Here is a 24,360-nt window from a genome sequence, read left to right on the forward strand (position 1 = left end):
ACAGGAGAGTAGGACATAGGAACAGGGAGATGTTTTTACCTGGTGTACAGCATTTGTGGAACTGATTTTGGAATACTGTTCCCAGTTCTTGCATCTACATTTATAAAAAATGTTGAAAAACTAGAGAGAATGAAGAAATGAGCCACAAATGATTGAAGGGCTGGAGAAGAGGCCTTACAGTGAGAGACTTAAAGAGCTTAATCTGTTTGGTTTATCAAAAAGAAGAATGAAAGGATATAATTAAAATCTACAAGTATCTTCATAGGGAGAAAATACCAGACAGTAGAAAAGCTATTTAGTCTAGCAGAGAGAGGCTGTACAAGAAGCAATGGTTGGACATTAAAGCCAGATAAATTAGAAATAAGGAATAAATTTTAACTGTGATGGTGACTAAGTATTTTGACGAAACTAAGTGGTAGATTCTCCATGCCTTGATGTTTTCAAATCAAGACTAGATACTTTTCTGGACCATGCCTAAAAGAAGTTACTGGGCTGAACGCAGGGGCAAAAAGAGTGAAATTATATATGGCCTGTATTATAAAAGAGGTCAGATGATCTAAAGGTCCCTTCTGGTTTTAATCTATCTGGGTACGTCTACATTACAACGTTAATTCGAACTAAGCTAATTCGAACTAACGGATCCAGACTAAAAAACTAGTTCGAATTAGCGTTTTGCTAGTTCGAACTAGCATGTCCACATTAAGTGGACCCTGAACCAGGCTTAAGGATGGCCGGAAGCAGTGCCGGCAGGGCATCAGAGGAGGACTTAGAGCGTGGAGATGCTGTCTCAGGCTAGCCAAGGGCTGTGCTTAAAGGGTCCCGACCCCCACCCCGGACAGACAGTTCTCAGGGGTGCCCCGCTTGCAAAGCAGTCCTGGCTTGGATTGCCCAGAGTACCCACACTGGGCACATCACAGCACTAAGCCATCAGACCGGCTGCACTTGCCGCAGGCTGCCATCTGGGGAGAGGGGGCAATTGGGGGGCTGCAGGAGAGCTTCCACCCCAAAAGCCCACAGAGCCAGCCCAGTCCTCCCCATTGGGGGCTCGTACCCCATTCCTCCCTCACCTCCTTCCACTTACCCTTCCCTAGCCCCTTTTCTTGATGTACAAAATAAAGGACAATTGTGTTCAAAAATTGAATCTGTCTTTATTGAACAAAACTGGGGGCGACTGGGAAAAGGAGGTGGGAGAGGGGAAGAGAGAGGCTGGGAGAGGGGAGGGCAACTAAAATGATCAGGGGTTGGGAACAGGTCCCATATGAAGAGAGGCTAAAGAGACTGGGACTTTTCAGCTTAGAAAAGAGGAGACGGAGGGGGGACAGGATAGAGGTCTCTTAAAGCAGGAGTTGGGTGGAGAGGGTGCATACAGAAAAGTTCTTCATTAGCTCCCATAAAGAAGGACTAGAGGACACCAAAGGAAAGGAATGGGTAGCAGGCTTCAAACTAGTAACAGAAAGTTGTTCTTCACAAAGCAAAGAGTCAACCTGTGAAACTCCTTGCTGCAGGAGGCTGTGAAGGCTAGAACTAGAACAGAGTTTAAAGGGAAGTGAGATCAAGTCATGGAGGTTGGGACCATGGAGTGGTATTAGCCAGGGAGTAGGAGTGGTGTCCCTGCGCAAGGTTTGTGGAAGGCTGGAGAGGGATGGCACGAGACAAATGGCTTGGTCACTGTCTTCGGTCCATCCCCTTCAGGGTCCCTAGGGTTGGCCGCTGTCGGCAGACAGGCTACTGGGCTAGATGGACCTTTGGTATGACCCAGGACGGCCATTGTAAGCTCAGGGCTCAGGGTCGGGGGTCTCAGTGGACCACCTTGATTTTCATGCAAACCTGCTCCTGGGTGGCCAGGCTGGCAGCTCTCCTGCCCTAGCCGGCCACTTTCCTGTGCCTAGTGCGGAGGTCGTGGATGAGGTCCACGATGTCTGCACTAGCCCAGGCAGGTGCCCGCCTCTTGCGGTCCCGGGCAAGCTCCCGGGAGCCGCCAGCCTGGTCCTGGGAAGAGGGGGAGGGCTGGGGGGCATCGGGTGGGTGGCTTGATCCGTGCCAGGTGCAGGGTCTGCTGGCTGGGTGCTGGCAGGCTTGCACCTGGCACAGGCACCGTAGCCAGCCCGTGCTCCTTTAAGGGGTCCGGGGCCGGGAGGGGGGCAATAGAGTTTCCCTGGTGTTGGCCAGAGTTGCCACCAGGGAAAGCTGGGGAGGGCTAGCCTCCCACTAGTTCGAATTAACGGTCTACACAGCGCTTAATTCGAACTAGTAAGTTCGAACTAGGCTTAATCCTCGTGGAATGAGGATTACCTAGTTCGAACTAAGCGCTCCGTTAGTTCGAATTAAATTCGAACTAACGGAACGCTAGTGTAGCACCTATGAAAGTTAGTTCGAACTAACATCCGTTAGTTCGAACTAACTTTGTAGTGTAGACATACCCTCTATGATTCTATTAATAACAATTTGTGTTAAAATCAGTCCTCAACCCCTGTTTTTAGTATCTTTGTCTAGGCCAGAAGTGGGGAACCCAAGACCCACTGGTTTCATTTCATTTGGCCCTCAGCTAGTCTCTGTGCATGGGCTGGAAGCCCTGAGCCTGTCCCTGTGGCCCGTAAGTGCAGGGCAATCGAGGGAAGCTCCATGCATTACCCATTCCCCCCACCTCTAGTGCTGGCTCCACAGCTCCCCTTGGCAAGGAATCGTGGCCAAAGGGAGCTGTGGGGATGGTGTCTGTGGGTGCCAGCAGCATGTACCACAAAGAGTCACATGGCCATGGCTCCACCAAGGACCTGGACATGCCATCTGCTTCAGGGAGCATCGCAGAGCTAAGGCAGGCAGGGAACCTGCCTTAGCCCCACTATGACTGAGAGACACCTGAGGTAAGTTATGCCTGGATGGAACTCACACCCAAAATCCCTTCCCTGCATCCCAGCACTGAGCCTGCTTCGGTAGCCTGAACCCCCCATTTCTGGCCCCAACCCGGAGCCTAGGGGAAACCCAGACCCTCTGTGTCCCACCTGCTGGGCTTTGTGTTGTGGCTTGCAACTTATTTTTTCCTATGGATCAATGAGCCCTGATTAAAAAAAAAAAGGTTCCCCACCCCTGCTCTAGGTACTTACTATCTCTTTTGGTCTTGACTCTGTAATGGGATTGATATGATCAAGATCCAAAGCTTGGACAGCTCTTACTTCAGAATCATGGTCTCTCTATGCTCTCTGGGACAGGGAGCATACTTCTGACTTAAAACATGTAGCACACTGTTGGTATGTTGGGTGTTGTTGTAATAGGAATGATTAACTATAATAATAAACATGGCATTATCTTGTAATTAAATTACCTAGCTGCCATAATGATAGGTACTACGGGAGTTAATAAAATAATAATATTGAATTATAACTAAACAGAGAATGACATGAGTATTTTCAGTATTCATGGTTTTTCAGGAATTTGAATCTATAACAGAGATTTGTCTTGGGGTTTGAATATCATGAATACTGTATTTTTATTTTTTTAAGGAGATTTTTATTAACACACACACAAAAAAAACGAAAATTTATGATTCACAAATGTTTCGAAATAGAAGTAACAAATGATTTTAATTAAAATAGGAAACTATGTTAAGATCCTAGTTACACAATTTATTTTTAAAAATATTGTGAACTGGGAGCTGCCTTGGCAAATATGCCAGATTCTTAAACTTGATTGCAAGCCAATGTAATGTGAACAGAACTTACAATCAATCTTTTACAGTCACTTTTGAAAATTTCATAAAAAGTAAAAACCTTTGAAGTGACTGACTACTTTAAATAAACATTTTGCATGAATTTCCATGTTCAATTTTACTAGCGCAGTTTAACGTAAGAGGTTCTGTGTAGCCATGTATGTATATTTCTGTGTTTTAAGGAAATAATTATTTCCTTTGATTTTTTTTTAAGATAGGGATGTTAGTGAGTAGTTGACTACCTAATAAGCATAAGCTTACCAGATAGTCGAGTGGAGTATCAACTACTCACTTCCTTCCCCCCGCCCACTGCCTCTATGAGAGGCACCAAAAGGGGTGGGGGACAGGAGCGGGTGCTGGGGAGAGCCAGTTTAAAAGTTGGTTCCCCCGACCATCTCTGCGATGCTATCAGAGAGATAGCATCAGAGGCAGTAGGGAGGGGAATAGGGAATGTGGCTGCAAAGTAGCTGCTGTGTGCAGAGGCTGCTCTGGAAGCAACCCCTATCCGTGGCCAGTCCTGTCTGCCACGAAGAGGGGCTGGTGCAGGAGCAGCCTCTGTTTGCGGTGGCCAAGGCTGGCCGCAGGCAGGAGATGTTCTGACAGCAGCCCCTGTTCGTGACAGACAGGGCTGGCCACTGCCAATAGAGGCTCAACCCGAGCCAGGACTGAGCAGTCCCAACTCACACTGGCTCAGGATGCTGTGCCTCTGCATTTTAAATATAGTAAAAGCTCAGTGGCTCTAACTACATTTAAAATGCAGAGCTGCAGCATGGATGGCTCCTGGAGCCGGCACAAGCCGGGACTACTTAGTCCCTCCTGGAGCTACCTCCACTGAGGTTCTGCAGAGTGGCCCTTATCGATTAATTGTGTAGTCGATACAAGTTGTGTCAACTACACGATTAGATACATAACTGCAATTTAACATCCTTATTTTAAGACTTAAAAATATCCAAATTTTGCTGTTATTTCTCCTAACATAACATGACTTCAGTTTAATTTTCATGTACTGGCAAAGAGAACTGGGCCAAGTACACTGATAACAATTAGTGTTTTCTGTCCATGGGAATATTCGCATCTCGATAGTAAACTGGGAATTTTGCTAATACAATTACATATTCACCAATATCTGAGAAAGGCAGGTTGCATTACTATATTAAATAATATAACAAAAATCCTTTTGAAATGCTTGGGTGCATGAGAAAAGGGATGCTGAATTGCTTCCATGCTGTACCCCTTACAACATTCAATACGTTCACTTATAGTGAACTCTGGGTAACTTTATTCTTTGTACAAAAGGGATAAAAATGCTAAAATGTTCGATTGTTCAACCCCCTCACTCAGCTAGTGAAAATTATTTTGCTGTACTCTTTATATAGAAGTTTAATTATGTATGAATGTATTAGGGCTACAGATCATCCTTTGTAATCAGATTTTCACCTATTTATTCTCTGCAAATCTGTGGATAGTTGATAATGCACTTTGCTTTAAGTATCCTTCATATATGGGATACAGTATACTTGTAAAATGGCATTGCCTATATATATCCATATAGTAGTTTTTATCCAGAGTGACTGATTGTAAAGCATTCTACAAATTGATTGTACAGATATACAAGAGCCCAATGTTATTACACCATTTTCTTCACAGTAAGCTATAATTTGTTGGTCTCTCTATTGCTCACAGATCATTCTTTATGACAGAAAAATTACCTGAGAGTATCTCCACTTCTGGCACTTGATGCTAGCTGGTTTAGGCAAACCTGGCATAATATTTTCCAGGTGATCCAGGATTATTGCTTGCACCTCTTCCTTATTCCATTCTAGATGTGCAATTCCAAATGGTACGCTGGTATGCACAACAACAGATGGGCCAACTTCAGAAGACTCTATGGGTGACATAGAAGGAAAGACAATTGCTTTCAAAAAATAGTCCCACAACTTTCACTGAATCAATGAAGGATTGTTATACTGCTCCTCAATTTAGAAATTTAGTTGTAGAAATTGATATTAGATGTTACGAATATCAATCTGCCTAAAATTAAATAGAGTATGTCACAGCCACCACCTTTAAAACTAAAAGTTACTCTATATCTTTAGGAGAGACTGTAAACACTTAAAGCTACATTTTCAAAGAGCTTTCAGTTATGCCCTCAACTTATTGGATGCACACTCTTGTTCATTCAGGATTCTGTGCTATATTGAGTAGGTATATATAGATAAGATACCATTTATGATGTAGACAACCATTGACTGTAGATGAAATTGAAACAGAGGTCTTCAAGTTAAGCGAAACTTATACTGTACTAAATCAGGACAGCAGTACTAACAACTTCATTAGTTAGTGCAGAATGTTCTTCTTTATTAGGGTTTAATACCATGACTTAGTTTGATAGATATACAATGTGAGCTTGGGTTCTCATCTCTTCAGAGATGTAAAGTCATTTGCTGCTCATTTAGAATTCTGCACAAGTGTGTTTCAGAAAATGGATGAGGATAAGCAAGAAGTTGGATGTTTTGCTCTACAGGGAAATGTGAAGCTCTTGTGGAAACTAACACATTCCCTCATGGATGTAATTTGGATCTGGCTAATTTCCAGGGATCTGATAGGATCTTCTTAGGGATTGCTGTTGTGGGGAACAAGGGGGATGTGAGGTTATTGCAAGGGAGGTGGGTCAGGAATCCTATGTTCAGGGAATCTTGCCTGTGAGTTCAGTTTCTTTGCCTAGTAATATTTCTCTCCCTTTGCAAGTCTATTCACTGAGATCAACTTTCCTCTGATACTGGGTTTTAAGCATTTTAAGAATAAGAAAAAGCAGGCAGCAAGTGTCTGCAATTGAGTTTGATAGTGGGGACTATAACAACCTGCTGCGGTCCTGCTCCCTTGGCAGACTCCAGCCTGCTATGATGGGATTCAACAGCTGAATCCTATATGGTGCTAAGCTCCCTGGGTAGATATAGACTATTCCTGGATTTGGGTCTCTAAGGTGCATTCCCTCAGACCAGACCTATGTCTGACATCAGTCTGCCTAGTCCATAGAACCAGTCCTTGAGGCCTCCTGGGGCTTCCAGTTGCTTGGACACATTCCCTTCAGAGTCCCCATGGCTGGAGAATTCTGGTTTGCCTAGTTACAGCTTTCAGGGCCCATGTGACAGTAAAGCAAGGAAACACAGACTTAGCAAATGGACTTCTCTCCCCCCCCCCCCCCCGAAAAGCACAAGAGCATTACAAATCTATGTAAAACAAACAAATATCTTTAATACACTGCCCCATCCGAGAGTGTTCCCCCCTCTTCCTCCTGTGTGAGTCTCAGTCTCTGGGTTTGGTTCCAATCCATAGTGCTGTCCCCAGGCGGCTGGCTCTGGGGTTCCCACTTCAGAGGTGGTCTTCCCCAGAACCATAGATGATGGAAGTCATGGGGTTCCCAGCTTGGAGGCAGTCTGGCAGGCAGGCTGCCATGACACTATGAGAACAAATCAGAAGGAAAACAGATTGGATTCTGTCAGATCACAGATATATTTCCTAATTGTCACAGGGACTCTTTGTATGGAGCACTTTTGTGGGAGGATGGTCCTTTTCATAAGACCTTTACAAGCAGAAGCTGATAGACTAGAGGAAGATTTATTGTAAAGAGGGGAGGAAAGGGGATGGAACTGCACTGTGAAGGAGAGCATGCTACAAGTTGCCAGAGAAACATACGCAGCCTCGATGCATTATAATAAACATACTCACCTTGGGAGCTAAGAGTTAAGTCAAATGAGCCTTGACACAGCCTACTGTCAGTGACCTATGTGTTTTACATAGGCCACCAAATACAGAAAATAATGTAAAAACATGAAGCTTCTCAGGCAGAAAAGGAGAACAATAAAAAACTCCTATTAATTAAAGTGAAAAGATTTGGCATGTCACTATATCACAAAGCAATGAGAAACAGCAATCAGGAGATGTTATTGTTGGGAACAGCAGAAGAGAACTTCCTGTAATTTCGGCTGAAACCTAAACAGCTCTGAACTTAAAACAGTGGTTATTGGATTTTTTTAAAATTAAGGGCTTATTCTTGATTGTTAAAGTTCAAAAACGCAAACCAGAGTCTTAGAAAATGGTCAATTTCATTGTAGTTCAGTAAACACAGTATTTATAGAGTATGTTAGTTCACAAAAGTAAAATTATACAATGAAATACATTTTTCTGTTACTGCTCTTTTGGTATATGTTGGATTTGGTGCTTCTTTTTAGCTTCTGCAGGTTGTAATCTCACAATTCATTTTTCACAATAAATTTCATATTTGCCTACTTCTAGCCCTACTTGGTTGCCACAGAGTATATAAGTTCTAACCGTGGTGCAACCACACTTTTCTTCTGTCTGTCCATTTAAATGTTCTGGAGTGCAGGTCATAGTAAAATGGAAAACGCACAGGCCTACAGTAGCTAAAGAGGATTGTGATGATGTGTCAAGAACCAGGATTCCTATTGCCATTTTCATCTGTTTCATCATTCTGCTCTCTGAAATGCAGCAGCAAATGCCAAGTGTAATTTAAACAGATAACGTCCAAAACTCTGACACAGATAAGCAGCCACACCCATGACAGCTATGAAAGTATGAGTCAAGAGGGGGGAACCACTTCCTCTTTCAGATCTCAACGTCTGAAGAACTGTATATACTAATGATGTACAACCACAAGTGAGGTGGTGTGCTCTAGGAGCCCTGAGGACCATAAATGATTTGCTTACATATTTACATAATTATATGAGTTCTGTCAATTTATATCCATCCCCTGGTGCATTTAAAACACAGCCTACAAACCTAAAAACTGACTTTTTTCTTTTTTGTCGATCTTTTTCATTCTCTCACCATGTTACTTTCCTTTTCTCATACAACTCTCTCTCTTCCTTTCATTATGTTCTTGTTCCTCTTCCTGTTTCTACCATGGACTATTTTTTTTCTCTGCTCTGCCTTCCTCTCTCTTCTTCCCTTCTGTTCACCCATTGCTCTTTTCCCCTTCTTGTGCCCAGACTAGCATCCACAGTGGATAGTGAGTCAGAGAAAAGAGGATGGGGAAGAAGCTGCTGTTACTTGGAAAAGGATGGAGAAGTGCAGGAGCTGCTGGAAAGTGGAAAGGAAAGGGAACCACTGCTTGTAGAAGTGCTATGGCTTTGCAGGAAAGCACACAACCTGTACCTGGTGTTCAGTGTGCACAGAGAGAGGGGGGATATGTCACTCATCTGGGCTGAATGTGTGATTGTGCATAGTCCTTTTCTGTCAGCGGGCATTTCATTTCAGAAGCAGCTTCTTTACAGTGAGGAACTGTTAACCAAGAGTGAGACACTCCATCTCGCGATGGGATATGTCAGCTGCAGCTTTTGTTTTACTGTAACCAGTCTTCCTCTTGTACATCTTGAAATGCAAATTAGTGTTATGTCCTGAGACATAAAGAGAAAACTAACACAGAAACTGCAAACACACCAAAGAAACCAGAACCAATGTAAAAGTTCAAGGAGTAGTGCAGGGTTTTCTCTAATAATTAATCAGATGCATGTAGGTTTAAGCACACGTAGGAAATAATCCTTCAAAAAGGACAGAAAATTGTTCATTGCACATAGCCATTATATTTCAGGTTGCTCCAAAAGGACAACCTTTGGCGCAATATGAATGGAGCCCTACAAATCTGTAGATACCCACATGTACCCACATCTGAAGATGTGAATACAGATATCCACAGTTCATTTTTATGGATATGAATGCGGATACAGATACAAATTTTGCATCTAGCATCCTGAAATATTGAGGATATCTACTTTATATCTGCAGGTATCTGCATCTACAGATATTGATGTGTATATCCGTGGTTCATTTTTGTGGATACAGATGAGGATGCACATACAAAGTTTGTATCCATGTAGGGCTCTAATTATAAGACTTGAATTGTCATGATAAGCTAGTCAGTATCAGAAAATTAATTTCAAGGTAAATATAAATTTCAGACCAAAAACTGTTTTGTTAAATTATCATTGGAATGACCCAATTGTTTGTCATAGTTTTGACTTATCATAGCCATGTCATCCAAAAAATTATTTGCATCGTTGAAGTGCTGGAACAAAGGAAATACTTAAATTCTCTTTGCTATAATAATAATAATAAATCATTAATGAAGCAGGTATAGTTAGCGGGATAAAGCACTATTGCCTGTGAATTCATCTTTTATAAAATGTATATTCTTAACAAGCAGTACCACCTCTCTCTTGTCTGGTCTGAATTTCAGCCAGCTTACTTCCACCTATCCAAAACACTATCTCATCTATTCAATGGGATATTAGACTGAGCAATCCAATTCACAGGAAAACTTTTAGAATAATGTGCCATCCTTATGTTTGGATAGTCTGGTTTGTCTCAGCTCTGCACAATGCAGTACGAGCACAGATGTGAGATGTAGGTCCAGAAATTCTAAACCCAGAGTCAAAATTCAGTGTGGATGCTCCAGGATGAACTTACAAACACCATACACCGGGGATCTGAGTCCCAGAGAGCTAGGTTTACATTGCATTGTAGTCTGTCATATCTGTTGCCATTTAACCCATATAAGCAGGCTTCAATCTTCTGACCTTCTTTTAGGTAATTTAGCTGTGAGCAGTACAAGGGACATAACTTCTTGCTGCATTTTCCCCCTGATGTTTCACCCTTTGAATTCAGGATCTGCAGCAAATATACTTTTTAAAAGGTGGATTCTGTTCTTTAGCCTCTGGATCTCTCAATAAACCTCCTGACACTGATAACTCCTCTCAAACCCACTGGCTCAATGCCAATAATTCAACTTAACATCTGGCTCTTCAGATCACAAGGGACAAGTGAGAAATGATCCTTGAAAAATACTGGCTCTATTGACACACATCTGTGTTAACAAGAATTTGCTAAAAGGCATATCCCAAACAGGTATTTTTCTCCAGATGATCAATGTCTTCATTCACAAAAATACTACCAGATACTGCAGGGTGAAATGTAAATGTAATTTCATACTCTGAGTTTTTTATACATTATGAAGGACATGGTCATAAATGGATTTTTTTTGTTTTACCCTGTCACAAAAATATTGACAAAAAGTGAAAAATTCAGAGACTAAATCCCTCCCCCTGAGAGGATTTATTTTATTTGTAGGTATAGAGAAAAGAATAATATATTATGTTGTATTTGGAGTATTATCTCAATGGATTCTTTCTCAATACCTGTAAAGAAACAGAATGAAAAGATCACTCCTTTTCTTTTATATCTCACAAAACACAGAATTTTGCAGGGAAGAGACTCAGGAAAGGAGATTCTGAGATTTTGAACAGGAGCGCTTTATTTTTATTTAACTTAGATTACATTCACTTTTACTAATTTAGTGTTTTAAAGCTCTTAGGCAAATTATTATTACTGTTCACCTCTTGTTAACACCCTTCAGAAATTCCTGACTTTTCTATAAGCTTCTCTTCTAGGAAGCTCAGTTTTATTCACTCCAGTTTGATAGGTATACTTTAAACATGTAGCTCAAAAGAATCTTAAATCAAGATAGAATATCATATCCATGATGTAATAATTCATCAAGTCTCTAGCACCAGAGTCTTAGCTAAAAAGACTTCTGTGTTTAAACCATGAATAAAATTTGAAAAATACTTTGGGCTCTTTGTGTCGGTTCTGTTCTCTTTGCTTTGCACTGCTGAACAGGCACAAAGTGAACAGATTCTGGCTGGAGCTGGTTCAGCAGAGAATTCCCATTGTGCAGCGTCAATCTCTGCAAGGATGTATATGGCAAAGCCAGCTGCTGTGGCAGCCATCCTGTAACCTTTGATGAAGGGGCTAGAATGAGGCATGCTAAGATCAGGAAGTGGCTGTATCAGAGAAAGGTATCAGGATATGGCTTTTAAGGTTGTAAAGAATCGTTAGTATAATACAGTATACAATATTAACAGCTTAAAAACTAGGTCACTTTTATAAGCCAGGTATATAGATGTGCAAGGCTCATTAGTGACTCTACATATAAAATAATGAAATTCAGCTAAATGCAGACACTTCTAAAGTTGTGTTAAAGAGGAGGAAGAAAGTGAGGTTTTGTTTGCTTAGTCATCTCCACTAATTTGAAAGGGGAAAGGGAAGGAAACTTTAAATGGATCAAACTGAACCACACTGTCTCTCAAGCAGAGCATACAGTCGTTCATTTGTTCATAAGTATTTTATCTCTTGTAGACTGTAAAAGCTTCTATTATCTTCTACTATATATTTGAGAGAGTTTGTCTGTTTGCTTGTACAAGAACTCCTCCTAAATGGTAAGAACCACCAAATTTGGTATACAGCATCTCATAACTTAAAGTAATGTAAGGATTTGATTGTGCCAGGAAAATGGGATGTGCCTGGAACAGGATTTGGATTGCTTTTCATAAAACCATACAGAAAAGAGATAGAATTACCAGGCAGGTGAAAGGAGCTGGCTGGGTGCATGCCCCCTCCTCTGGCTGGAACTGCCCCAGCCCTGAGCCTCCCACTCTCCAGACCCTCGTTAAGGGACTGAAGCTTACATCCACCTGTCATACAGGCACATTGCTGGCTATTCCCCTTCATTAGGGAGTGAGGAGAAAGTGCACAGTTTGCTGCATTCCTCACACTGGCTGAGGAGTGTAGGAGGCAGATGAGCTGTGCACTTTGCTCTGGCTTTATTTTTTGATACAATCATTTAAATAAAGCGTGTGCATTTTCCTTTTATTAAAAAACCCCTACCCTTTCAGCTGAGTTAAGGACCAGAGCAACAAAAAAATAAAACAAAGAATTTTGGTCCAAGAAGTCCATCAGTTAGGGTTTTTATTCAGTCAATTTAGAAGAAAATGTAGAGCTTTCAACAGCATAACAATGTGTGATTGGAGGGATGATGTTTGCTACCAGATGTGCCTGAAAACTTCTGTGTGATTTAATGTAAACAATGAGAGGCTTCTTACAAACTGTATCTTTAGCTCAGCTTGAAAGCCGATTGCAGGAATATTCAAAGTTTAGTGCTTCATTGGCCGATGGAAAATTTTGCTTGGCATAGGTCTAGTCTCTACATATCTTATGACTTGAGAACTCACCTCTAATTCGGGGATGCCTGGCATCCCTCAGTCTTGGGATCAGAGAAGCTGAAAACCACCTTTAAAGAAGAGGAGGCAGAAATGGAAAATGATAGACTTTCAAAAGCAGCATCGGGTTCAGAAGACAAAGACCTAAAAACAGTGAGATTGTCTAGTTTCTCAGTTGTTTTAATTATACAAGAGAATATTTGGTGAACATCTGGCATCCACTTCCTCTCTATGTTGAATCTTGATCAGGTTAGTGCTAAGTTCCCATGCAAAGGAATAAGGAACAATTGTAGCCTTTAGTCTTGTGCATGAGAGGGTCAAAATTTGGCCCTCTGTGAAAGACCCTATAGTTGTGTGATCACTGAGAAGAGGCCAACATTTCTGAAAAAAATAAGTCAGCTGTATTTGTCCAAAGATAATTACACACTCTAAGAATATTATGTGCTTGGCCTGAACTGGTGATCACTATTCAGCTGCTATGCTAAAAGATCCCACACTGACAAAACATTACCACATTAACACCCTTGTTCTGCCTTCACAGAGGCGCCAAGGACTGAATGTACAGAGAATGAACATCCTCACCCGTAGAAGTGGTTGTGCTGGCTTCTGACTGACGTACGTTTGTGGGGAGTGTTTGAAAACTTGTACAACAGCCTGTGTTTGATGTATCTGCTCTGTGGTTTAGAGAGAAGATTCAGTAACTTTCAACAAATGAAAAGTTACTGTGAACTTTGAAACAACTAGTAGCCGCACCCTCACTTCTGGCTTTTGCAAAACAGGAGCAATTACTTCTATGAAATTACTAAAGGTGTCCAACAATACAGAAGTCCAGAAAAACATTCCCACTGGTTCTAACACTGATTCAGCTTAACAATACCAAAAATAGAAAGAACAACACTCTAGCCAGAGGAGAGAGACCCATTTTCACTGCTGGTTTGATTACACCTGTTTCCCAACAGGTTTAGTAAATCATTGTTTTGCTATGTTGGTCACCATACTACTGTCTATACTCGGAATCCCACCATTATTAACAAGGACTGGTGGGAAGATTTTGGCATGTCTCTCCCTTACATCAGTAGCCAAAGTGACTTATACACCTCTGTTTGCAAATCAATTTGTACATGGAACATCTTTATTTATAAGGCTGACGTAAGAACTTTGTCATCTTTCATAGAGGAAAATCTACCAGGATTTTTCCCTCGTATTCTTAGGAACTGGAGGCTACCAGTGTCACAAAACCTTGAATTAGAAGAGACAGATTTTAAAAGGAAAGATATTTTGTGTCCTGGTCTGTATATTTTGATGGCAGTTAATGTGAAGAATGGGGTACTTGCTTACATTATCCAAAAAATCCAGTTTGATTGTGAACAGTTGGGTAAGGGATTCTGCTTTCTGTTTGGCCAAATAAGCTATTAAAGCTAGGCAGACAACTGACCAAGGAGAGCATAAATGCCACTTTATGCTAACAGCAGCAGAGAATCAGGGGCTATAGGGGATGGCCTCTTATTCCTGAAACCTTGTGGATAAGGCTGAAATGACTCACTTTGCAGGAAGAGAAGAACGGTCCAATTCCTGAGACTGGAAAAAAGATCAGGATCTATATTTAATAAAATTACATCTAACTCAAAAATAACGAATAAAATTCTAGAACTTAGAAATAAACAGGAAAAATAAATGGACTTTCCTTCACAATGACAGTATTAATGGAATCTATTTTATTGGTTGGCAAAAGAACAGACTGATCTTGAATGTCTCTTAAAATTCTCCTTGTTTGCAGAGGTTCTTTAATTTTGCATGGTAACACTGTAATGTACAGATAATATACCTTAGAAGAACTTATGTAAGAGAAATATGAGCATTATTAGATTTCTGATCTAGTATTTCTTTATCCTCAGGAATAGTTTCTGATTAACTTCATAGTAAGCATGCAAACTAGGGATGGGATTATTAAGGAAATCACATGTAATAAGGTGAAGCCTCTTCCATGAGACAAAGCTTTAGCTGTTACCTATTCCAGAAACTGCTCCATTGGTATTCAGGGATAAAAGGATCTTCCCTCTTCAATGTAAAGAGAATACTTACGAGTTATCCTGAGGCTGAAAACATGAAAATGTATCTTCTCTTCTTTTTAATTTATATAAGGGCAAAGCTGATTAAATAAGGGGTGGGAACTTGCTACCATTTTGTGGGTCATCTGCCTTTATTCCTATAGAACAAGGGTGGGGAACCTCAGGGCCAGGGGCTGGCTGCATCCACCAGTCCGGCCCCTAAGGCTCAGGGATCCCCCGCACATTGGGGAGCCTGCACTGGAGCTCCAGCCCTCTGACACCCAACACAGGACTGAAGCACACAAAATCTACTAGCTTGAGCCCCGTATGCTCTGGTGGGCGAGGGGAATGTGAGGAGTGTCTTTTTCCTTTCCAGTCAGGGGCTTCTCATTTTGCTTCTCCCTTGTGTACCAAACCCAACTGATTTTTCTGTGGGTCAGCGGCCCCCAACCCAAAAAAGGTTCCTCACCCCTGCTATAGAATATAAAGATTCTGCAGCCTTGCAAATAATTTTGCTGAAGAATTCCCACTGTCCTGTGTAAATATTGATGGATTTTTTAAAACCGCCTGTTGTCCAATTATTTAATATACATACATACTATGCAGTGTACTTAATATACAATAGAAGTAGGATCTTTTCATGATGCAATGTTCAAGAACATTATATCTGCAGGTGTGAGCCTCATTACAAAAGAGTGGGTCAGCCCCACAGATAGTGTTTATAAGTATGACTCAATTGAGACTGCATGCTGAGCATGCTTTATATAAATACTGGAAATGGCAGAAGCAATTTTAATAAACTTTATTCTTGATTTTTCTATACAAATCACTAGTAGGCAGCACCCTCTGCTCACTACGCTCACCAACCTCCCCCTCTCTGGAGGTAGGCAAACCCAGCTCTCACCCCTCCTGGTCACTGGGGTGGGCTGGGCTGAGACCATGCCAGTCCCAGCACTTCCCCTCTCTCCCCAACCCCTGAGCCCAGGCAGTGCCAGCCCCAGCTTCACCCCCCTGTCCTTTCATTCCTATCCCCCACCTCCATTCCCTACACCCCCATCCCCTGCCTCCATTCCTACACCCACTCCACCCCACCTCATCCCCCCTCCTTCCATCCCTACCCCACTCCATCACCATTCCTACACCTGTCCATCCTCCTTAACCCCTCCCCCTCCCACACGTCCTATCCCCACCCCACCTCCCTCCTTCCTCCATTCCCACCCCCATCCTTCCCTAACCCCTCTGCCTCCACTAATCCCCACATCCGCCCTTCCTACACCATCCATCCCCATATACACCCTTGTCCCTTTTCCTGCCTCCCTGTGTACACCTTGCCCCCTCCCACGAACGGGCAACCTCATCAGCAAGGAAACAGCACCAGCGGGTTGGCAGCCCTTTGTGATGCCTCGGGGTTGCTGGGCTGTGGGTTCCACCAGCACTGGGCTCAGGTCACAACCACGCAGGGCACAGTGGATGATGGGGTAGGGGGAAGCTGGGGATGCAGGGTGCCTTGCCCTGTGCTCGCCAGGTTGAGAACAGGAGATGGGAGTCTGTGAGGGGGCAGGAAAGGGGCTGAGGACATGGAAGATGGAAAGAATGCTGGGGGGGGGGGGGGCACGCAGTGAGAGAAAGTCTCTAGGTTCAACCATACAGAGGCAGGTGCCCCCTCCCCGGCTACCCTGTCCCCATTCAGCCAGGTTGGCAGCTGCTCCAAATGCTGCTCCCGCGAGGGGGGAGGCCTCATGGCTCCAGCCCTCCTCCCACTGGGAGGAAAAGGGCATGCGGCTCCTGGCCCTGGGAGAGGGGAGGTGGCATGGTTCTGGCCATGCTGGACTGACAGGGAGGGAGGAGGCAGGGAGACTGAGGGTGGAGGGGAAGGGCTGTGTGACGCAGAGTGACATGATGGGTCAGGCCAAAGGTCCATCTAGCCCAGTATCCTGTTCTCTGATAGTGGCCAATGTTAGATGCCCTAGAGGGAGTGAAAAGACCAGGTAATTATCAAGTGATTCCTCTACTGTCAGCCATTTCCAGCCTACGACAGATAGAGGCTAAGGACACTTTTCCTACCCATCCTGGTAGTCATTGATGGATCTAATCTCCAGGAATGTATCTAGTTCTTTCTTGAACTCTGCTAAAGTCCTGGTCTTTACAACATCCTCTGGCAGGAAGGTGAGACAGATGAAATAACTGATATTGTGGTTGTTAAGAAGCTAGAATCCTTGGCTGAAGCAAGGATACATAACAGATTCATTTTAAAGCCTTGACAGATTTTATTAGTGCAGAGCTTAGTGCAGCCCTATAGGTACTACAGGATACAGTTTGCAGCCTGCTCTTGGAAATCACAGAATCAGTGCATCAGGTAGATGCCATGGCCTAAACACTCCGGCTGTGTCTACACTGCACCCCTTTTCCGGAAAAGGGATGCAGATGAGACAAGTCGGAATTGCAAATGAAGCGGGGATTTAAATTTTCCCCGCTTCATTTGTATAAACATGGCTGCCGCTTTTTTCCGGCTCGAGGCTTTGCCGGAAAAAAGCGCCAGTCTAGACAGGGATCTTTCGGAAAATAAAGCATTTTCCGAAAGGTCCCTTATTCCTGATTTTAAAGAGGAATAAGGGACCTTTCGGAAAAGGCTTTATTTTCCGAAAGATCCCCGTCTAGACTGGCGCTTTTTTCCGGCAAAGCCTCGAGCCGGAAAATAGCAGCAGCCTTGTTTATACAAATTAAGTGGGGAAAATTTAAATCCCTGCTTCATTTGCAATTCCAACTTGTCTCATCTGCATCCCTTTTCCGGAAAAGGGGTGCAGTGTAGACACAGCCTCCCTGTCTGACTCAGCCCATTGTGGGCTGTGCTTGTCATCTTTGACCCAAACATATCCTCCATCTGAATAGGCTAACTAGTAATAGGCCACACCTGAGTTCCTCAGATAGAGTAAATGAGGTCCACACTGAAAACTGCACAGAGTAATTTACTATCAAAGAAACCCAGAGTCTTTTGTTTTGCTCCTGAGAGTTTTCAAACTGTATTAATTTGTCTCTATTTACAGAGCCAAGTTCTGCCCTCACCTATGCATCTGCCCAACTAACTGATGCCAACAAGGTTTCGTGGCTGTGAGATTATTAGATCTATAGTAGCTATGTGATTCATAGGGAATGTTTTCTTTGAGGTCAGTGGTTAGAATTTCTCTGCCAGTGCATGCAATAAGTGTGATGGGTCAGACTCTGCTCCCTCCTCTTTGTTCACAGGGCCCACTTTGAAGATCTCTGCACAAAGTGAAGTCAAGGGTTATCTATGCAGATCCCTGGGCAGGATCAAGTCCTATAACTTAGAGTGGGGCCTCTTGAGCAGCACCTCTCAGGATATAAAGATGTTGTACATTATTTTGTACAGATAGTGGGTCTCTAAGCAAGGATATACTTTAATGGCCTTCATATTTTGTACAATAAATACAACAAAGATCTGTTTACCTGATCAATACAGAGTAATAAGCAATAAGTGTGGGGAAGCACAGAAATGCATACCTGAACATCATATTCCTTAAAATGAACACAATTATTATTCCTTTATTATTTCTTGGCTTATGTCTCATCTGCCAATAGGAGACAACTAACAAAAAATAGGACTGACTGTTCACTTTCTGTTTGAAAGTCTCACCAGTAAAAATTTAAACCACCACTATAAAGTGTTGCTTATCTTTTTGTTGCTTATCGTCTGTCATTCGCTAAATGAGTCAAAGTGAAAATTACCAAGTCTTGTGTAAACAAAACAAAAAAGTTGGGACTTCTATAAAGAGCAATAGAATTTAACAGCTATAAATAATCTTGTCTGTTTGCAGGCTGTATATGCATATATCTATTTTGGCATCATCTATTTGAAAAATAACTAAGCTTCTCATAACAGAAGGCTGCTCTGCTCTTTCAAGGCTGCAATTCTCTGCTGTTTGCCAATACATTTTCATCAGCAGTGTAAGACCAAGATAATATAACATCTTTGTTACACTTGTATACACATAATCATACATAAAAATGGGGAACTGTTCCCCCCCCCCACACACACATTTTGTTTGTATCTTAAGATTTGCCACCGTGTGTGTGTGCATAAGTCACTATCTTTTACTTAAACTTAACGGATATCTATAAAGGGTGAAATAGGAGAAAAATGGAAGTGTGAATTATTTGTGTGTACTAAAACAAATACAAGAAAACTATGTAAAATAGTTTCTATTACTATGCTGCAAATATAAGTAAATTACACATTAAATGCTATGTGTGTGTGTAATTATCAATATTCCCAATAACATTAGAAGTTGTTTATATGCCTAAAGAAATGAGAATCTCTTCTTGACAGTTTACTTGTGTGATTTAGATGTTTATATTTCTATTTATTAAAATATCCTTAATAAATACAGAAAGGGCACGTCTTTCTAACCTCCCATACTATGCAGGAGCGCCCACAATCAAAAATATTTTTCTTTCCTTGCTAACATGCATTATTCTCCCACTCTGCTACTAGTTTTCTTGGAACAAAGTTGAAATTTCTAAAATTCAAGTTAACAAGAAACAAAGTACAAAGAGAGGGTTGGCTGGCTGTTTATATGTTGTAATGAGGCCTTGTGGGAGGCAGTTCATCTGCAATTGCTGGTTCTCAGCTTGTTCTATCCCTGCAATTGCTATGCAGTTCATTTCTCTTGAGAAATTGCATTTTTCTAGACAATGTACCATCATCATATTTTGGAAGCTACACTTCTAAGTGAAAAGAGTGTGTCATCTTCAACAGATACATTTTGATATTTTGTAACATTAATATGTCCATCACATTTTGCCTACCCAGCTGGTTAATTGTGCCATCAGTAAACGGTACCATCAGTCAATATGCTTGGGGCAGTATGATTTACTGGCTAAAATAAAACCTGAAAGAGATGTCGAGTGATTTTTTTGGAGGGGAGGAGGAGGAGCGGGAAACAAATACTTAGAAAGATGGCCCAGACTACAATCATCACTTTCAGGATCATCACCCGCTGATCTTCAATGTCATGCAAAGACTTGACTTTTTTTTGGCTGCTTGTGCTCCTGGACATCAAAATAGCAACACTGACAAGAAATGCCTATGGTCATCCACAGTGGCCAAGAGAAGACATGGTCACATGAATTCAGACGTTTCTCACCTCCACGCCTGACCACCACAATTAGCTACTGTAAATGTGAGGATGGAAGAGAAAACCAGGAAGTTTCAGCAGGCAACAGCAGCACAGCAAGATTTAAGCACACCGTTTTTGAACTTATGATGTTACACTGGCTCCTTGTTCAGTACTGGATTCAGATCAAGGTCCAGATGGTGATCTTTAATCATCTCACATGAGCTGCACCTGGGATATCTCAGGAATGGCCCCTCTTTCTCTTTCTTTGAGACCTACTTGACAGCTGTATTATTTGGGGATGCTAGAGTTAGAAATGGTGAAAACTATATAAGTAGGAGGCAAGCCTTTCCAGGCAGCTGGCCCACAGCTGTACCTTTACACCAGTAAATAGAACAACTTCTGGTTTTCTTGCTGCCTGAGGGAAATATGAGATCATTTCATTGCCACAGCTTTCCCACAATAATAATGCTAAAGAACGGGTTGCCTCACTCCCGAAGATAACTAATACAATAACAGTTTTAAATGTTCATGTATTTGACTAGTATAAGGAAAATGAATTCAGTCTTTCTGATATGATTGCTTTATATAATATTGTTGGTGTTTGGGAAACCCCAGAGATGTATTCTGAGGAACTTGCATGGAAAGATGCTGATCAGTATATATATATATGGGCTACGTCTACACTGGCCCCTTTTCCGGAAGGGGCATGTAAATTTCACTAGTCGTCGTAGGGAAATCCGCGGGGGATTTAAATATCCCCCGCGGCATTTAAATAAAAAGTTACTTTTTTAAAAAAGCCGGAAAAGAGCGTCTACACTGGCCCCGATCCTCCGGAAAAAGCGCCCTTTTCTGGAGGGTCTTATTCCTACTTCAAAGGGCCCTTTTTCCGGAGGATCGGGGGCAGTGTAGAGGCTCTTTTCCGGCTTTTTTAAAAGCCGGCAAAAAGCGGCGGACATTTTTATTTAAATGCCGCGGGGGATATTTAAATCCCCCGCGGATTTCCCTACGACGACTAGTGAAATTTACATGCCCCTTCCGGAAAAGGGGCCAGTGTAGACGTAGCCAGTCAGTCCAGACTGAACAAGATAGATTAGAAAGAAATATTTCTAGGTTCAGCTTGCACATAAAACCATGCATCAGTTCAGTTAATTAATATTACTTTATATTTCTCTAGAGCCAGCTTGTGAAAATCCTCAATTGCACATATTATTCAGTGGTTCATGGCATTTTTTAGCACAGATCTCAGTGTATTTGCCAAAAATGGATAGATTATTATTTCCATGTCACAGATGAAGTAACAGAAGTTAACTGACTTGTCAAGGTCACAGTGAGTAGTGGCAGAGCTGGGAAAATGAATTCAGATCTCTTTACTGCTAGCTCAATCTACTAGATGGCGGATGTCACAGATTTTTTTTTAATAGCTGTGTAGTTGGGATATTCTAAGAAACTCCACCAGATACATGTGCAAGGAGTTTAACCAAGGTAGTTAGAACCTCACTTTGCCACTATCTAGTGATAACAAAGGGTATGTCTACACTTGCAGCCTAATTCGAAATAGGGCTGCAAATGTAGGCATTCGGAATTGCAAATCAAGCCCAGGATTTAAATATTTTTGAAATTGATTTTTGAAATTGACAAGCCCAGAATAACTGCCCACGTCTACAAGTGGCAGTGAAACAGGAGTTTGAAATAAAACCCTATTTCGAACTACCTGTTAAACCTCATTGCAGAAGGAATAACAGGTAGTTCGAAATAGGGCTTTATTTCAAATGCCCATTTCATTACCGTGTGTAGTCAATTTCAAAAAATGGCGCCCGACCGGGAAGATGCAAATCAAGCGCGGGATATTTAAATCCCGGGCTTGATTTGCAATTCCAAATGCCTACATTTGCAGGCCTATTTCGAATTAGGCTGCAAGTGTAGACATACCCAAATTTATACCAATTTTTATTTTTCAACAATTCCAGCAACAGAGGATTCACATTCTGCCCTTCTTCCAATTAAAAAAAACCCCTAAAAATCCTCCCAATGCTCCCCTTCCCCAAAAGATTAATGGCTCACAAAAAAATCATATTAGAAAGTTGTCCACAGTTACTTTTAACATGATCCAAGTATTGTAGTTTTCCCATGGGATTCTTACTAATAATGATGGTTAATAAGTATAGTATAATATCTGTTTTATGATCATCTTCAACAAAGAGATGAGAAGTGTAAGCCTCACAGAATGCCTACTAAGCTCTTAAGCAGCACTCTGCAAAGTAGTCTTGTGAGGTAATACTGTGCATACTGTAATCTCAAGGATTTTCCATGATGAAAAATAAACTGGTTAGCACTGAATTAGACTGTTCAGGCTTGATTATATAATTCATTAACAGTTCCAAGCATACTCAATAGAAAGCTCAAGAGTTGTAATGTTTAAATAATAGAATGAAGACTATTTCTTGGAATAGTAAAATTCTGATGTTTTAAATCCTGTGACACTGTTTTCATAAACTCAGTAATACAAACCATGTGCTGGGTGATGATTTTCTGAAAAATTCCCTGGTTTCATAGTGCATTTTTATTACAGGCCAAATGTGACATTAAATTTTATCCCCTGTGACTTGGAGTTAAATACTTGCTCTGTTCAGAATAGCAACACTCAATTAAACAGCATTTTTCATGATCTACGCCCTCTATTGTTACTGTGTTTAAGGGAAATAATAGGAGCACTGACCTATATTGCGCTTCTTATTATCGATGGAGATGAAGCGTATGCAGGGATTATTGGTGATGTACTGTGCAGCCCAGGGGACATCAATCCATGTGCCAGCTTCATAAAAGAGTCCCAGAGCGTAGCGAGAGGAGTAGCTCACAGATTCCAGTTGCTGCTTTTGACTTTCCTTAATTACTGTGGAAAAAAAGTAGACAATCACTTTTCTCTTAGAGCATTAAACTTGTGAATATGATAGCTAAGCTGATTAATCTTTTCCTAAAACAGGACTAGGATACTCAAAGTCTGTTTATCATTTAATATTAAAAGCTTCTTATTCTTTCTGCGTGATTTATCCAAACATTTTAGAGGTACAGTATTAATTGCATCCTCGATGCACTCACATTTTGTTATTTTTCCAGTAGCTGACACTGACATATACCTTTTATGAGAAAAGTCTGATTCTAGAGCCCTTAGCTCTGGTGTGTTTAGTGGGATTACTCATATGAGAAAATTCTACTCCGTGTGTGTCAGAGCTGCAGAATAAGGCACTTAGTGGCCAATACACTATTGTTATGTAACTGCCTAAACAAAATAGTTGTACATAGAAACAGATTCTTTATCTAGGAACCCTTGAAACTTTGGAAAAAATAGTGATTTTTGGTCCTGATTCTCCAGTCTGTCCCATTTCTACAAAGCTTGGTTGCGCTTACTGCCATCAGTGTTAATTATTACTGACTTCAATGGGATTTAAGTATACACTTGAAGGTAAGCACGCGCTTAAGTGCTTTACTGAATTAGGCGTTAGGTCTCATGGGGGGTAAATAAGAAGTGTACTGAACCACCGAGAGAGCTACTGACCCATAAGGTGAAGTACACTGAGAAGAATGGGTACTGTGAGGGGATGGGCCAGCAAGAACATTGGGTTGGGCACACAGCATGAAGCACTGACAGTCACTGGCTGACGGAGATTATGTTTCAGAAGAACAGTGGGAAACATTTTTGTCATTTATTGGCACTCATGGCTGCCAGTGCCTTTATGTCTTCCAAGTCCAACTCCACAGCACATTCAAACACCACAATTCATGGCGAGCAATAGGAAGAACTGCAAATCCTAGAACGGGTGGGCAATAAAATGGCAGTAGTTCACCAGGGTTAGTCCCTGGTGGGCCACTGCTGCTACACAGCTATCTGACAATCACAGCTCTCGCTGGCTGTGAATTGCTGTTTGTGGACAATGTGAGCAATGGGAAGCAGCATGGATCAGGATGCCACTTCCTGCCGCTCGCATTGGCCACAAACGGTGATTTGCAACCAATGCGTGCTGCAATCGTCTGATACCTGCAGAGGCACATATAAACATAGTGGTGGGGGCCCATGAGGGATTAACCCTGGGGACTGGATCTGGCCCGTGTGCCGGAATTTGCCCACCCCTAAAACAAAGGAATTACTCTCAGTCCATCTAGTTCAGTGTCTTCCATCCTCATCCTATTTTAACTTTTTATTATAAACCTGAGCTCTAGTGTAGACAAATAACAAACAACTTGATAAACGAGGGGCAATAAAGAGACAAGTGCACCTTGGGCAAAAGTCAAGAAGTAACCTACCATCACAATAAAAAGGATATAGAAAAATATCCAAAGGAAGGTGCTGCAAGACTATTTGTTATTTTTTAAAGTTTTTTAAAATAAAATATTATTCTGTTAGC

General features: G+C 41.8%; 1 protein-coding gene across 4 annotated transcripts in view; it reads right to left on the reverse strand.

The window, feature by feature from the left end:
• RNLS (renalase, FAD dependent amine oxidase) overlaps positions 1–24,360 on the reverse strand; it is a 138,018-nt gene that overhangs the window by 18,420 nt on the left and 95,238 nt on the right. For all 4 annotated transcript variants that reach the window (XM_075935090.1, XM_075935089.2, XM_006121453.5 and 1 more), the window contains 2 exons: positions 22,677–22,850; positions 5,413–5,588 (listed from right to left, as the gene is read on the reverse strand). In XM_075935090.1, the coding sequence (XP_075791205.1) occupies positions 5,413–5,588; positions 22,677–22,850 (350 nt within the window). The remainder of the gene's footprint in view (positions 1–5,412; positions 5,589–22,676; positions 22,851–24,360) is intronic.

Source organism: Pelodiscus sinensis, chromosome 8 (assembly GCF_052426305.1).
Source record: "Pelodiscus sinensis isolate ZL-2025 chromosome 8, ASM5242630v1, whole genome shotgun sequence".
Lineage (NCBI taxonomy): Eukaryota > Metazoa > Chordata > Testudines > Trionychidae > Pelodiscus > Pelodiscus sinensis.